The sequence below is a fragment of the Peromyscus maniculatus genome, chromosome 4 (genome assembly GCF_049852395.1).
Source record: "Peromyscus maniculatus bairdii isolate BWxNUB_F1_BW_parent chromosome 4, HU_Pman_BW_mat_3.1, whole genome shotgun sequence".
Taxonomy (NCBI): domain Eukaryota; kingdom Metazoa; phylum Chordata; class Mammalia; order Rodentia; family Cricetidae; genus Peromyscus; species Peromyscus maniculatus.
The window spans coordinates 131,981,333-131,996,295 of NC_134855.1; the positions used below are offsets into that span (position 1 = coordinate 131,981,333).

The 14,963-nt window shown below is 44.3% G+C and overlaps 1 protein-coding gene across 1 annotated transcript; it reads left to right on the forward strand.

Moving 5' to 3' along the window:
* Positions 1–4,152: 4,152 nt before the first annotated feature.
* LOC102928414 (BPI fold-containing family A member 2-like) lies at positions 4,153–14,624 on the forward strand. Its single transcript, XM_076568737.1, has 7 exons — positions 4,153–4,425; positions 5,797–5,878; positions 8,129–8,270; positions 8,837–8,944; positions 9,934–10,086; positions 12,132–12,213; positions 14,463–14,624. Exons 1-6 carry the CDS (start codon positions 4,399–4,401, stop codon positions 12,151–12,153), a joined length of 534 nt encoding a protein of 177 aa, XP_076424852.1. The 5' UTR covers positions 4,153–4,398; the 3' UTR covers positions 12,154–12,213; positions 14,463–14,624.
* Positions 14,625–14,963: the final 339 nt, after the last annotated feature.

The window sequence follows — 14,963 nt, forward strand, 5'->3', positions numbered from 1 at the left end:
TCAGAGGAGGGTTTGAATTCCTTGGGATCTTTGTTACAGGCAGTTGTGAGATACTACTTGGGTCCGAGAATCAAATCTTGTTGCTCTGCACATTAGTAAGTGCTCTTTGCTGCTGAGCCATTTCTACTGCTGCAAGGGCATTGTTTTAGGTATACAAATCATATGTCATCTGAAAGTCAACATTGCTGAAAGTGAAATACAAAATCTTCAGACAGTAAGGTTATACAGTTTCACTAATTGCTGTTTCAGCTGTGATAAATGGCAGTGCTTGAGCATATTATTTTTTACCTTTGCTTTTCTTATATGCAAGGACTTACCTGCTGGTGGTTCAACTGTGAGAACTGGGGTAAAGTGGATGGATTATTTTTCCCTCTTTCAGTCTCTCTGTCTCTGTTTCTCTGTCTATGTCTCTCTGTCTCTCTGTTTCTCTTACTTGTGTGTGCTCCCTCTTTCCTTCTCTTTCAAAAAAAACCATTGCAGTGGGGTTGTAACTTGGCAATAGAGAACTTGCAAAAGAACATTGCATTGGGGGGTAGTGATTCAGGATAGTTTATGCTGTCTTGTCTGTGAAGATGGTCTGAGACCTTATGGGTAAGGAGAATTTAGGAAGTAGAGCCTCTAAGCTGTATCCAAGCCTGGTTCCTATATGACCCCAGCCTTACTACTTGGCCTATCTGGTCTCAGTAGCCTTTTCCAAAGAGGGGTTGAGTGGTGATTGGGAACAAATACAAGCTCTTTGCATAAGTGTTGGGGTAGGGGCACCAGGAAGCTGTTATGGCTGGGATTAGCAGTCATGTTGGGGTATGAAGTCCTAGTGTGGAACAGATAATCCTTAATATTTTACAGGAAATTTGCAATGAGAAGTTCATTTCATGACCCTTATAGCCTATCCTTTCCCCCTGATAGACAAGTGTTTTGCATTCAAGGAGACTTCTTACACACAGAGAGGGATGCTCTTTCTAAGGGGACTCGGAGCAGCCAGCAAAGACCAGGGATGGCTCTAACAGCCCAACCTCCCCTAACCAGAGCCCTTTGTCCACATTGTGTGATGTAACTGCAGATTTTACTGTCCCCGTGTGCACAGCCTGCCCAGTGTGAGGACAGTGCTGTGTAATGTAATTGCAGACATTACTGTGGGCTGTGTGCACAGCCTGCCCAGTGTGAGGACAGTGCTGTGTAATGTAACTGCAGACATTACTGTCCCCGTGTGCACAGTCTGCCCAGTGTGAGGACAGTGCTGTGTAATGTAACTGCAGACATTACTGTGGGCCGTCTGCACAGCCTGCCCAGTGTGAGGACAGTGCTGTGTAATGTAACTGCAGACATTACTGTCCCCGTGTGCACAGCCTGCCCAGTGTGAGGACAGTGCTGTGTAATGTAACTGCAGACATTACTGTCCCCGTGTGCACAGTCTGCCCAGTGTGAGGACAGTGCTGTGTAATGTAACTGCAGACATTACTGTGGGCCGTGTGCACAGCCTGCCCAGTGTGAGGACATTCACATGTGTTTCCCACCTGTTTTCTCAGCACATGAATAGCAGGGAGGTGATGTGCAGTTTCTAGTCTCACTTCACAGAGAAGGAAGAAGCTCTATCCCAGGTCATGTAGCCAGCCAGCGGGAAGAGTGAGGATTTGAACCCATGTCCTTCCAGTCCCAGCGATAGGCCCTGAACAGACCACTGCAAGTCCCTCACAACCCTCACGATGCCCCAGGCACTTACCTGCCCATAATGCCAGGGAGATCCAGGTATAAGACATTCACCCATGTAACAGCTGAGACAACTCTGGCAGGCCCAGCAACAGGCTTGAGGTCACAACTCCAACTCCAGGACACACAGGCTGTGTTCCTGGGCTGTGAAAACCCCTCTTAACAAGATTTCAGGGTGACCCTTGGCTTTGTGTCCACAACTGGGTACAGGGTTTTCATGGGTTTGTGAAACATGGTGGCAGGCAGACAGGAAGAGGGTCTGCATACAGAAGGAAGTCATGGCAAGGTGACAGCAGGGTTCTGACTACCTGAGCTCCCAGAATGACAAGGTCATAACTCATAATGTCCTTTGCTACAGTCACCTCAGTTTAAGGACAGGCTCTCGGGCTTACTGAGTTGCAGTGGCCCAGCTCTGTGCTGTCCCACAGCCCAAGGCTGAGGGCCTACCTGTGTCTGTGCTGCTCCGGCTTGACTTGGGCCCAGGGCTTGGGGACTAATTCAAACAATGGGGCCTGTGGAAAACAGGAAACAGGATGGACAAGCCTAGGAACAGTCCTGCCCTGCCAGCTGGCCTTAACCTCAAGCAGCTGGAAGGATCCAGGTAGTGGATTTCTTACTCTGTGTGACCTTAGCAGCAACTGAGTCTAAAAATCCTCTTTCTTCTAATGGAAAATCAGGCTCTCAAACTAACCTCCTGACAAATAACAGGCTCAGTGAAGAAGTATGTCTAACCTGAAGCCCAGAAAGCAGCAAATATCTGTACCTACTCTTGGGGAGTAGTGGATGGGATGCATATTGCTCACTGCTGCTGCGCCCCCCCTCCACAGGCTATGTCCTGGAACAGCTACTTCTGTGTTTAGTGCCTAATCATCTCAGCAATGTCCCTTCCTGTCTGAACCTCCTTCAAGGTCACTGGAGAAACAACAAGAAGGATCAGGACAGCTCCTGGTGGCAAATAAAGGACAGTGGTCAGTGCCAGTTGTCTGCTCATAGAGGCTTGTGCTTCTGCAGTGCACACCGTGAAGGGCTGTGCACATGAGCCCCAGGGTTTGGAGGTGGAGTTGGGGCTCTGAAATGCAGAGTGGGGTGAGCTCACCAAATGTGAGATGGAGGTCAACCATGAGTTCTGTTGTCCAGCTTTTTCTGTCCCTGACATCCTGGAGAGGCCGTACAACAACTTTGGTTATAGTCTACAATCTATTTAACCTAAGAAACATCAGTGTTTTATTTTGTTTGTTTCTATTTATTATTTTGTGTTTGTGTGTGTATGATGCTCATGTGTGAGTGCAGGTACATATGTGGCTGTGTACCTGTTGAGATCAGAGGATAACTATCAGGAGTCATTTCCTAGTTCTACATTTCTGTGGGTTCAGGAGAAAAAGCAGTCATCATTAAGCCCGTGAAGCAAGTGCTTCTCTCATTGACCCATCCTGCTGATTCAAGAAGAGACATGGGCTAGCATGAGCAAAACACACATTTTCAACCTAAAAGATATCTTCCATGGCATAGGATTACTCTAGTTTCTCACCTATGGAAATAAGATACTTCTCTACCCATCTGGGAGATCTGTTTCCACATACACCCTTGTCTGTCTTCATTCATAAAATTTTCAGTTACATTTATCTGGCAAAATCTACCAGAGAATGAAACCAATAAAGAAATTGGAGAAATTGGTTCTTCTTTAAGAAATTAAGAAAGTTAGAAAAAAAAGCATTATTTGAGGACATGGATCCAGTAACCCTAATGCACATGGAGTCTATGAGTTACAAACTCAAATCCTAATTCCTTTTATCATCTTTGGTATAGTCTCTTAAACCAGGGGAGCTGGATTCCCCGCCCCCTCGACCCACAACCTTATACTGGCTTGTGCATACACACCTTTTGCCTTCTGTCCAATGGTAACATGTGGGTCACAGAGCCACACTATAAACATGTCTGATTTCAGGGTAGGAAGGATTTGAATCATTCAGTCATCCTTGCTGACTCCATAAAGAAGAATGACTACCCCACGGCAGCACAGTGGCCATATACCCACTTATTTTTCTTCTTTTATTTTTTAGGGTTGCACTAATTTTCTGCTCTTAGAAACGATAGTCTTGGGGGGAGGGATTAAACAAAATCAAATATAAAGCGGCTCCAAAGTACAGATGCTTGAGTCAGTGATATGGTAGGGAGATGTCACTATTGCCTCTTCACAGCATCCCTCACAGTGGATGGTGGTGCCCAGGAGAGATGATTAGGGCACTCAAATGCAGGGCAGGTAAATAGAAGGATGTACATAGCCACTTGAGAACCACAATTCTACCCTACTTATTCTATGACCACAATCTAGTTACCTCCCCTCTCTAAGTATTCAGTGATAAATGGTCTAACCTAGGCATGCACCAGGAGCCTCCCCAAGAGAACATTCTTCCATTAATCCATTCTGGGTCTTCTTTTCAGCCAATACTGAACTGATCTCTTTTTGGCAGCCTCAGGGCCTTAGTCTTGGCAGAAGTTCCTCTCCATCCATCACTGCCACTCAAGTGTTCTGGATGACCTTTGGGATGGAATATCTTGGATAACCTTAGGCATTTTCTTTGGAGTTTCCTGAGAATGTCCTTGAATCTAGACTTGCTTCTCATCATGTCACCGCAATATAAGGGCCATTGTCACCCCTAGCAACCAAGGATATTGTGCAGAGAAACAAGCATGTCCGGTGCATCCTTCTTCAAACCAGTGAGTAGGGGCCACCCCAATATGACCCTCCGTATCATGGTCTTTAGGAGTCTTTGGGGGCAGGAGGCACTGTTTGTGTCAGGGAACTTTTGCTTTTTTGGGTTTTTGAGACAGGGTTTCTCTGTGTAGTTTTGGAGCCTGTCCTGGATCTCGTTCTGTAGTCCAGACTGGCCTCGAACTCACAGAGATCCACCTGGCTCTGCCTCCCAAGTGCTGGGATTAAAGGCGTGTGCCACCACTGCCTGGCTGAGAAATTTTGACTCTAACAAATTTGAAGACATAAATGGTTTGTGTCAAAGTGATGACAACCTAGTTTTATGTGGGTTCTGCGGACTGTTCAAATTGTATTCTTCAATGACTTGTCAGTGTACGGAGAAAGGCTTCTCACTGGAGCCTAGGCTCAGCAGTGACACGGGCCATAGCTATGCTCTAAGGACAGTGTTGTCTCAAGCTTGCTGGAGCCAGGCAGTGGGAGCCTCCAACTGCTTTCTGGGGAGGGGTCTCAAATTCGCTTCAGGGAAGGTTTGAAGTTTTTCTGAAGCGAGACAACAAATTTAGGTTGCAATGTGCAGAGGAAATAGGTTTCTAGCAGAGAAGGCAGTAAGCACAAAGGACCTGAGCATAAAGAGCACAGGCTGGATTCACTTTGGCTTTCCATGCCCCGCCCCTCCACACCTGGCTGTGTCTCGTAAGTTTATCTCTCTGCCCCACCTTTCTTGTTCATCTCTAGAACAAGTCAACTGTTTTTCCTCAGTCATAATTGTATGTAGTTCTGTCTGTTATTTTTAAATTCACTATCCAAAGTAGTGGGTTTGCTGTGGCTTTTTCTTACATACTTAGTTCCTCTCTCTTCCCCTCCCCTGCTGTCCTTCCCCATCATCACCCCACCTTGCTAATGGCTACCTCCTTCCTTTTACTTTCCTGTCACATGCATTCCTCACTCTCTCTTTACAATCTTCTCTTCCCTTAATATTTCTTCTTCTCTGCTCAAGGTCTTCTTGTTTTATGATCTCATAGACACAATTCAACATATTCATATATATACATACAAGAAATTTTAAACTCATTTTTACAATTACAAAATTGGGTAATTTTGGTTTCAAGTCTGGTTGATTTTGTTAAGCACAATGACTTCCACTTCCATCCATTTCCTGAAATTTCATGGTTTCAATTTTCTTTTTTCACTGAATAAAATTCCCTTGTGCACTTGGCCTCAATTTCTTTATCTACCCTTGAGGGTGGGCATCTCTGCTGGTTACATTTCTTACCTATTGTGAACAGAAGCACATCTGTCTTGTAGGAAGGTCAAGTGTGAGAATGACAGGTATTCACTGTGGATTCTTGTTTCCTTTTCCTCCTGTGATCATCCAGGTGTCAGGACCAAAGATGTTCCAACTTGGGAGCCTTGTTGTCTTGTGCAGCCTGCTCACTGGGACTTCAGCATCACTTTTAGGTAATATTGGCAGTGCCTTGAATAATTTGGACTTTCTGAATTCAGTCTTGGAAATGACTCAATAAAGGTGATATTAGATGGCTGATCCAAGGAAGAACAAACTAATCACTAAATCTGTAATTGTAGAGGCTACTGGGAGAGAGTGGTATTGTATTTAATAGGTGGCTTACTGAGAAATATGCAGCAATTCAATTCCTTTCCTACTCACTTATATTTTTAGAAATAAATGCTGCTTCAAAGCAGAAAGAAAAAGGTGTCAGATCCAAGGCTACTAGGGGGTTATGTGGCGAGATGGAGCAATCTAAGCAATGCTAGCTGAGGTAGTCTTGTCTGCATCATTGTAACAGGTAGGTCCTGTTTGTCACAGAGCCAAGTTTCAGTATTGTTATTACATCAATTTAATTAAAATTGTTTTTAATGCTTTATTTTCATTTATGTTATATGTATCTCTTGTATATGTCTGTGTGTGTCCAGAAGCCAGAAGAAAATGTCAGATTTCCTGGAGTTACAGATGGTTATGAACTTTCCAACAAGGGTGCTGGGAAATGATCTTTAGTTCTCTGCAAGAGCAGCAAGCATTCTTAACTCATATTGGAATGCCTTTTTTTTTTTAAAAAAAAAATGATGTCCATACATATGTATCACAAACAGCATTAAAGGAACAAATGAAGATGTTCAACATTACTTAAAGATGCTCAATTCAGAACAGGAAAGCAGGCTACAGAAACAAATGCTAGTCTTCACAGGTGTATGATTTCAGCAGATGAAGTTGGAGGATTGTAGCTAGAGTTTTCCTGCCTTGCCCACAGTCAGGACAAATCTTTGTCACCCGCCAGTCCCACAGCTGCTCAGACCCAACCAAGTAAACACAGAGACTTTTATTGCTTACAAACTGTATGGCCGTGGCAGGCTTCTTACTAACTGTTCTCATAGCTTAAATTAATCCATGTCCATAAATCTATACCTTCCACGTGGCTCACCGGCATCTTCACATGCTGCTTGTCCTGGCAGCGGCTCGCAGTGGCTCCTTCTGCCTTCCTGTTCTTTCTTTTCTCCTCTCTGTTAGTCCCGCCTATACTTCCTACCTAGCCACTGACCAATCAGTGTTTTATTTATTGACCAATCAGAGCAACACATTTGCCATACAGAACATCCCACAGCAGAGGATAAACTAAAACACCACTGTATAACCATAGCAAAAACATATACAACATCACAATTCTAAGCCAGACTGTTTTACACCCAAATGCAATGAAATAGGTTACAAATGGTGGAGAAATTAGCAGGCACAACTGAGTTGCAATCAAAATTCTAAAGCATCTTGTTAAGCCATGGCTCCTTTAAAAATAAGAGGTTGTTGTTGTTTCCTTTTGTTTGTTTCTGAGTTAGAAATTGTTTTGTTTCACAGTAGAGATATTTTCTACTTCCACATTCTTAATTTTCACAGATGATATCTGGCACATGCCATTTATTCATTTCATCCCATGGTTATTCTCTAAGAATATTAGGACACTCCATACTCCTGTTCCAATGTCAATTACTGTTCCCTAGGACTGATTCCAAGCTGTTATTTTGTGACCCATATTTTAGATGTTCACTAGTTGGAGCAATAGTTTCCCTCTGTTTTTTCCTTTGTTTGAGAGTTTCCCATTTCTTTTTTTTTTGTTTTTTTTGTTTTTTTTTGTTTTTTTTTTTTTTTTTGTTTTTCGAGACAGGGTTTCTCTGTGTAGCTTTGCGCCTTTCCTGGAGCTCACTTGGTAGCCCAGGCTGGCCTCGAACTCACAGCGATCCGCCTGGCTCTGCCTCCCGAGTGCTGGGATTAAAGGCGTGCGCCACCACCGCCCGGCGAGAGTTTTCCATTTCTTACTTTATTTTCTTAATTGCTTGACTAAGTTTTTCAAACCTGTATGACATCTCAGTAAGAGAGACAGATCCTCAAGTCATCACTGAAAACAGGCATACACAATCAATTTCAATTGCTTGGCATATTGATCCATTGCTTTGTTGAGAAACGCTCAACATATGTTAGTATAAAGTCATCCTGGAAACAGTGCATGGACCCAGCTGTATGGACACATTTCCTAACCTTAGGAGTCTTGGGTTGCTCTTCTGTATGATGGAGATGGTGGCAATCCTTTCTCACTGAGATGTTGCAGAGACTGAATAAAGCAGTGCAGAAAAACTGACTTCTCTGAACCAGAAGGATGGGAACCTGGTGGTGCAGACACTGATTGGTGACTGTTTTGACAGATGTCCTTCAGAATCTGAACCTAGATGTGGGGTTGCTTCAGGAAACCATGGATTGGTCGTTAGTCAAGAACAACATTCTAGAAGCATTGAACACACTGGACCCTGACAGATTAAACCTCCTTTTATCTCAGAATGGTTTAGGGTGAGTTGGTCCTTCTTTGCTCCCAGAAAAGGGACTACCTGAGTACCCAGTTTCAAAGACAGATGGATAAGCCTTGTCTTCCCCTACAGAGCTGAGGAGTTCTGAGGCAAGGTTCTTTAGAGTTTGAGTAAGTCTGAAGTGGTCTACAAGGTCAGTTTGGACAGTTTACACATCTGGGTTCCCACAGCCTGTAATTTCAGGATGAAGGTGGCTGTTCCATTTGTCCTAATATCCATTTGTATCTTGGTACCTAAAGCGTTTCTCTAAGAATGACACTGTTCTTCTTCAAATACAGCTGGGAGTAAAAGTACAAGTTCCTGTCAAGGGACAGGAACCTGGACTCCACACCCCTTAGTCCCAAGCATGGCTTCATGGAGCTTTGAGTCACACATTCCTGGGTTCAAGTTCTGTCTCTGCTGCCTATTGTTTCCCTGGCTCAGTGCACTGCCCCTGAGATTGCAGATGCTCACATTTCTGAAAAGGATGTAGTGAGGACAAGAGGGTGATGAGGAGAGGTGCAAGTGCTTCAAGGATGAATGACAAGAGGGAATGTGGGTTTTGTGCAGATTGCGAATCAACAAACTCAGCCTCCTGAACCTGCAAGCTGGCCTGTCTTCCAATGGCAATGGCATCGACCTGAAACTGCCTGTGGTTATGGATGCCTCTGTGTCTCTGTGAGTATGTGTTGCTTGGATTTAGGAGGTGGAGTGCAATATGGCCTATTTGAGTAGGCACTTAATTCCCAGCTACTCTTTGGCATCTGACCAAATTTTTCTAATCTGTAAAAGATGGGATCCTCTGAATTCCAAATCCCAATCTTTAAAGCATTCTAGGGAAAACATGCAATATTAAGTAAATGAATGTTGTATACAATAAGCTTTTGTGTGCATGCTACATTGTGCACTTGTGTGTATAAAGTTTTATGTGCACTCATATGTGTTTGTGGAGTTCAGAGGTCAACATCATGAAACTGCCTCAATACGATTAGTATGCCAAGTTAATTTTTGAGATAGAGTCTCTCACAGTACTTAGAACTCATCGATTTGGAGTAGGCTTCCAGGATAAGTAAAATACAATTTTTAAAGTTTTTCAATTTAAAATGAGAGGCACAGAAAAACAACCAAGTCTAGAACCCGTGCAAAAGAGTTCCTGGAGATTGGGTGTATCCTTCACAGACAGCCCTTGCCCATATGTGTGAGTCTCTGGCCTCAATCACCCACACAGGGCGGAGGGGTGTTTGTATTCAATACACTTATGAAGCCATGAGCTGTGACAGTTACTTTACTTTTCTATGACCAGGATTTAGTGCTAAAAAATGAAAGTGATTTATCTCTTAGCACCATTAAAATGTTTAGATGTATTTAACCAGGTATAATACTTTAAATTAATGCCCACAGGTAATTTGTGTTATAAAATATTAGCAATTAATTTTATTATTAGTCTTATACCAAGTGAACTCTTGCATGTGATAGAGTTACATTGCCCAGAGAAGTTTAGTTTAAACATGTAAATTTTGTAGAGTACATGTTACATGTTGACATTACTGTTATGATGTTAACATTCCCAATAGACACCCTGAACTGTGTGCACCACATAGATGAAAACCAGTGCAGCCTGCAAAGCCTTCTAGACATGTGCCTGGTGTGATTCTTGTTTTCTGCAGGCCTCTTACTGGCTTCATGGTCCATGTTGCTATTTCCTTCGACCTTTTAACTCCACTCACTATTGAAACAAATGCCCAGACCGGCCTTCCCACGCTGTCTGTAGGGAAATGCTCAAGTGATGCAGACAGTTTCATCACTTCTGTGGTGGGCAGGTAAGGCTCATCCATCCCAGCAGAGCTGGGTTCTCAGGGAGGCTTTAGTACCTCTGACTTTCATCCTGTTCCTACACCTGGGAAGAAGCATGGTGGGATACACAGCCTCATGTATCAACTCTGTCACAATTATCAGTGCTGTCACTCTGCAGCTTCATCTTTTGAGGCCTCACTTTGCACATCTGTGTATTAGAACAGTAGAGATCTGTACTCATTAACTTCTGGGATGAAGACATGAGAAAATACACGTTTAGCTGAGAGCCTGGAACATGCTAAGTGCTCAAGAGCCATGATATCTACACTGGCTCTATGGACTGTTCCTTTCCACTACTGAGGCAGGAGGATGGACATTTCCTGCCATAATCATGCATTTCCCTATGGTACCTTTCAATTGGGTCAATGTGCCTCATGCCATAGAAGATGTTAACATTGCATCCACCTCCACTGGGAGGCAGTTGGTAAATTAGGTGCTAGCATGGGATCTGATTGTCCTGAAGTAATCTCTACCCTCTGGAAATTTCCTAGAGTGAGATCCTGACATCCTAATCTTGTCATTTATCATTACTGATTCCAATTGATCCTCAAAATCTACATCTTTAATTGTGCATTTAATAAAGCATGTTTGGCTCAAACAGGGGTTAGGGGAGGTGATGCTATCCAGTGTCTAGAGAAGGAAACATCACCTGTAAGCCTTGGTTAGAAATAGAGGGAAGGCCTCTGTTCCTAGTCTTGATAATCATGCCTTGAGTCAATCCATCCTCCCTGTACCAAAGACCTGATATGATATCAAAGACAGGACCACAGTCTGCGAAGCAGAGCCAGGAAACTCATGTTGTTGCACTGGGTCTGAATATCCACAACCAAGAAGACTCTCATGATACTGGTCTGCTCTCACTCTACTTTTGATGCATTGGCTTTTGTTCAGTGCCTCAGACAAGCTTTTCCCTACCATAAAACACCATACCTGAACTCAATGTATCTTTTCATCTTTCAGGACCCTTACTAGATTCCTTCTCTTTTCTTATAAGAATACCTGTCTCTGTTGTCATTTTGTGCATATGTATTTTGAGACAAGGCCTTGCTTTAGAGCTCTGGTTAGCTTCAATCTCAGAGATCTACCTGCTTCTGTTTCCTGAGTGGTGGGGTCATAGTGGGTGACACCAGACCAGGCGGGACACTGTGTATTTAGCTGGACCTGTTCATTGTTTATGTTGTGTGTTGGGAGATGGGTTGTTTCTGTGGGTGTACACATGCACATTTGTCAGTGGCTGGAGATCACAAAGTACTAAGCTTGGCTGTCTTCACCGCTCTGGATTATAAGTGTTTGCTATCAAATGGCTTTTCCTTCTTGTTTTAAAAATATGGCTACTAGAGATAGAATCCAGGTCCTCATACTTACAAGGCAAATACTTTGTGGACTAGGCTATCTCATTGCCCCACTTCACTCATTCTTCTAGTCAAAAATCTATTTTCCAGGCAGGCATTGTTGTGAGCCCCGGAGAAGGATTTGTTGAAAGTGAGTAGGCTCTCTATCTCCTGCAACATGTCAGAGGAAAAAGCAGGCAGAGGACTATTTGGTCCCTCATAAATTTAAGAAAAATGAGGATCCCTACGTAGACCACCATACTTAGCAGGGCACAAGGAGAGAAAATCCTCCCTTCAGTGAACACTCTGGATGGGAACTTCAGGAGATAACCGGGTGAGAGTTGAAGGGGAGGAGGCAACCTCTGTGAGACTTGTTTATGAAGGAGGTGAAAGGCTGATTGTCTTTTGCCCAGTGCCCAAAGCTGAGCCTGGTGCTCTGTAAATAGAGACTGAGTGAATGATGCTGTGTCAGGGTCATGATGAGTACCCAGGCACTGAGGAAGCAGCTACTTAGATGTTGAGATGCTCAGATGCTCAGTGGTGGTCCATCCTGATATAGGCCACTGGGCTACAAGCTGAAATGAGTCCACAGAGCAGAGTTGTGGGTCACCTGATTTCCTGAGGACTCTCTCATCTATGCTAAACTCTTGACCAGGCTTTACCAGTCCCTTCTTTTCCAGACTAAACAGCATTGTCTACTGAAAGCTGGATGGTATATCTTGTCTCCTTACAAATACTGTAACAAGCCTGCTGCAAAACCAAGTAAGTCCCAGCTCTTTGCACCCAGAGCCAGGTCTGGTGGAGATCACAGAGGTATCTGTTGGTGTGACTGTTTGCTTAGGACACTGTCTCCTGTGATGTCCAGATTTCTATTTGGGAAGTCTGTGTACACCTCCTTCCCCCCTCAGTAGGTGGACTGCAGAGAGAGGAGGCAGAAATCACAGATGATGTCTTGAGCTGTTTACCACATCCATGCCCCACCTGTACACTTTAAGATAATATTTTCTTGTAATCAACATGCTTTCATTTAAAGACTGTGTTTGAGCACCTGTGAATGGGAATCTGCAGGGAAGTTTGAATTGGACTCCCCAAATCTTGAAATTTTAGGGTTCAAGAGTTCAAGGTACCAGGTGGTGGTGGCACAAGCCTTTTATCCCAGCACTCGGGAGACAGAGCCAGGCAGATCTCTGTGATTTCAAGGCCAGCCTGGGCTACCAAATGAGTTCCAGAAACGGCACAAAGCTACACAGAGAAACCTTGTCTCGGAAAAAAAAAAAGAGTTCAAAGTTTAAGTTGTCTGTAGTGTTAAGGTTCTGGATGCTAGTTCTTAGCAGCCTGGAACAGATCTGATTCATGTTGCTACAATCCATAGTTCCAGGTTGCAAAGGTCAACTGGTCTCAGGTCCTGTTAATGAGCCCATCTGTCAGGGGAGGGTGGTCATTGTGTTGCAAAGTATCATCTGTTTTCTTTCTCTCCTCCTCTTCTTTCTCTCTATTTCTATCTGTTTCTCATATATGTCCTGTGTTCCTGTTCCTTCTCAACAACCTGAATGTCAATCTTACTCAAGACCTCCTTTGTAAGTCACAGCTTGGGGACTGGAGAGCCTTCCATGGGCCAAGACAACAGCTGTGGGAGTTGCCCCAGGCAGGGACCTTGAATCCTGACCAAGTTGGGCTCTTGGCTTCTCTCCCCCTCATTGGGGCCTCCTTTGAGGCTTATGCTCCTCATGTCTGTTGCTGGGGCAACAGGAATAAGGCACCCAGGGTGTCAGGCCCTGGAGGTGGCCCTTCTGTGGTTATTTCCCTTTACACATCCTTCTGTCTCTTACATGCACCACCTCATTGAGTCCTCAAGAGAGTCTGTGCAGTCATTACACACTTTTAGGAGCACTGTCATTACCCACTTTCAGGTGAACAGTGGCATACTTGAGGTCACAGAAGGGACAGAGTGATGAACAAGAGGGAGGTAATGAGTTGGGTAGGCTTCTGTTAAATTTCCCATGGCAAATACTGAGGTTTTGATCTTGGTTCCTTCAGCTAATCCACCAACAGGACAGTTACCAGTCTTCACCTGAAGAGAAGAAGCAGAAGGAGGAATGTCGTGACAACCTGCTTGTATAGTGTTCCAATTACTTTTCTATTGCTGTGACAGAACAACATCTTTGAGGAAAATTATAAAAGGATTTATTTGGGATTCACAACTCAAGAGAGTTAGAACCCATTGGCCATCATGATGAGGAGCATGACAGTTGGTAGGCAGGCATGGCACTGGAGTAGTAGCTGAGAGCTCATGTATTGAGACACAATCACCAGGCTTAGTAAACTAAGAAAGGTATGGCCTTTGAAATCTTAATACCCATCCCTAGTGACAGCCCTCCTCCAACAAGGCCACATCTCCAAATCTTCCCAAACAGTTTGTCTAATTGGTGACCAAGCATTCAAACACATGGGCCTATGGTGGCCGTTCTCATCAAACCCCACAGGCAGACTCTGGGGCTGGTGCTCAGCAGCCTGTCAGGAAGCCAGGGCCAGGCTTGTTTTGCTTCTGTCACAAAACAAGAGAATTTGAGACCTGACCTGACTCTGGGATGAGCTCTGAGTTTGAGTACACCCTGAACCGTGGGCCTGGATCTATAACCCAAACTCAGCTAGTGTCTTTGTTACTAAATGAATATCCTGGTAGTTTTTGTCTGAGTCCTAACTTTGAGCATAGACACTTGTCCTTGTTCTGCATACAGATCCGGGCCTTGTGGGCATTGCATCTACTCAATCTTTTCCTATCTACCATTGCTTCTGAGAAAGAAATAAGAAGGGTCATGGTGAGGTGGTAGAACAAGACCGCAAATCTCAGCCGTCTCTCTCCTTTCCACAGCCTAATCCATGCTGGAATTTCATGAACCAGTGGATATAGTGATGCCAGGGTTCTGTGGATCTACTCAATATGCAGTGAAAGCCAGCTCCTACTGCTGCTGTGACAGCCAATGTCCTGATGCCCTGTGTTCTCGTTCCAGGTTAATCCCAATGGCTTCATCTGACTCCCCGTGGCATTTCTCTGTAGAAAGTGCTACCATTGTCTAAGCAAGGTCTGCCTGTGCCTAACTGAAGGACCCTCCCTGACTCTCTTCTTCTCTCAATGGTTTCTTCTCCTGTTATCAGCATCCCAGCATTGAAATCCTAACTGCACCCTGGTGTGTGGCTTTCTTCAGTCCTTGCATTAAGAATTATTGGCAGGGTGTGGTGTATGTGTGGATGACACAGCAACTGAGTGGCTGTTTCATTCTGATTGTGAATATTAGTGCAGAATGTGGTCCACCCTGTCCAGTGAGACCCAGGAGCACAGACAGACTAGCTCACGTGGCCATGGCCTTTCCTGCCTGTCTCTTCCTAAAGGGAATCTCAATCATTTTTGCTCTGCAGCCTCATTTAGCCTTCCCATTGCTAATCAGTTCCTGGACATTACATTCAGACTACAGGAATATTATTCTCCATGGGGAGGTCCGACATCCTGGTGA

Bases quoted from the DNA above. Each gene is read 5' to 3' on its own strand.
- LOC102928414 (XM_076568737.1), top strand. From the start codon at position 4,399: ATGTCCGGTGCATCCTTCTTCAAACCA. The intron at 5,879-8,128 runs GTAATATTGGCA...CTGTTTTGACAG, and splicing joins GACTTCAGCATCACTTTTAG to ATGTCCTTCAGAATCTGAAC. The intron at 10,087-12,131 runs GTAAGGCTCATC...CTTCTTTTCCAG, and splicing joins ATCACTTCTGTGGTGGGCAG to ACTAAACAGCATTGTCTACT.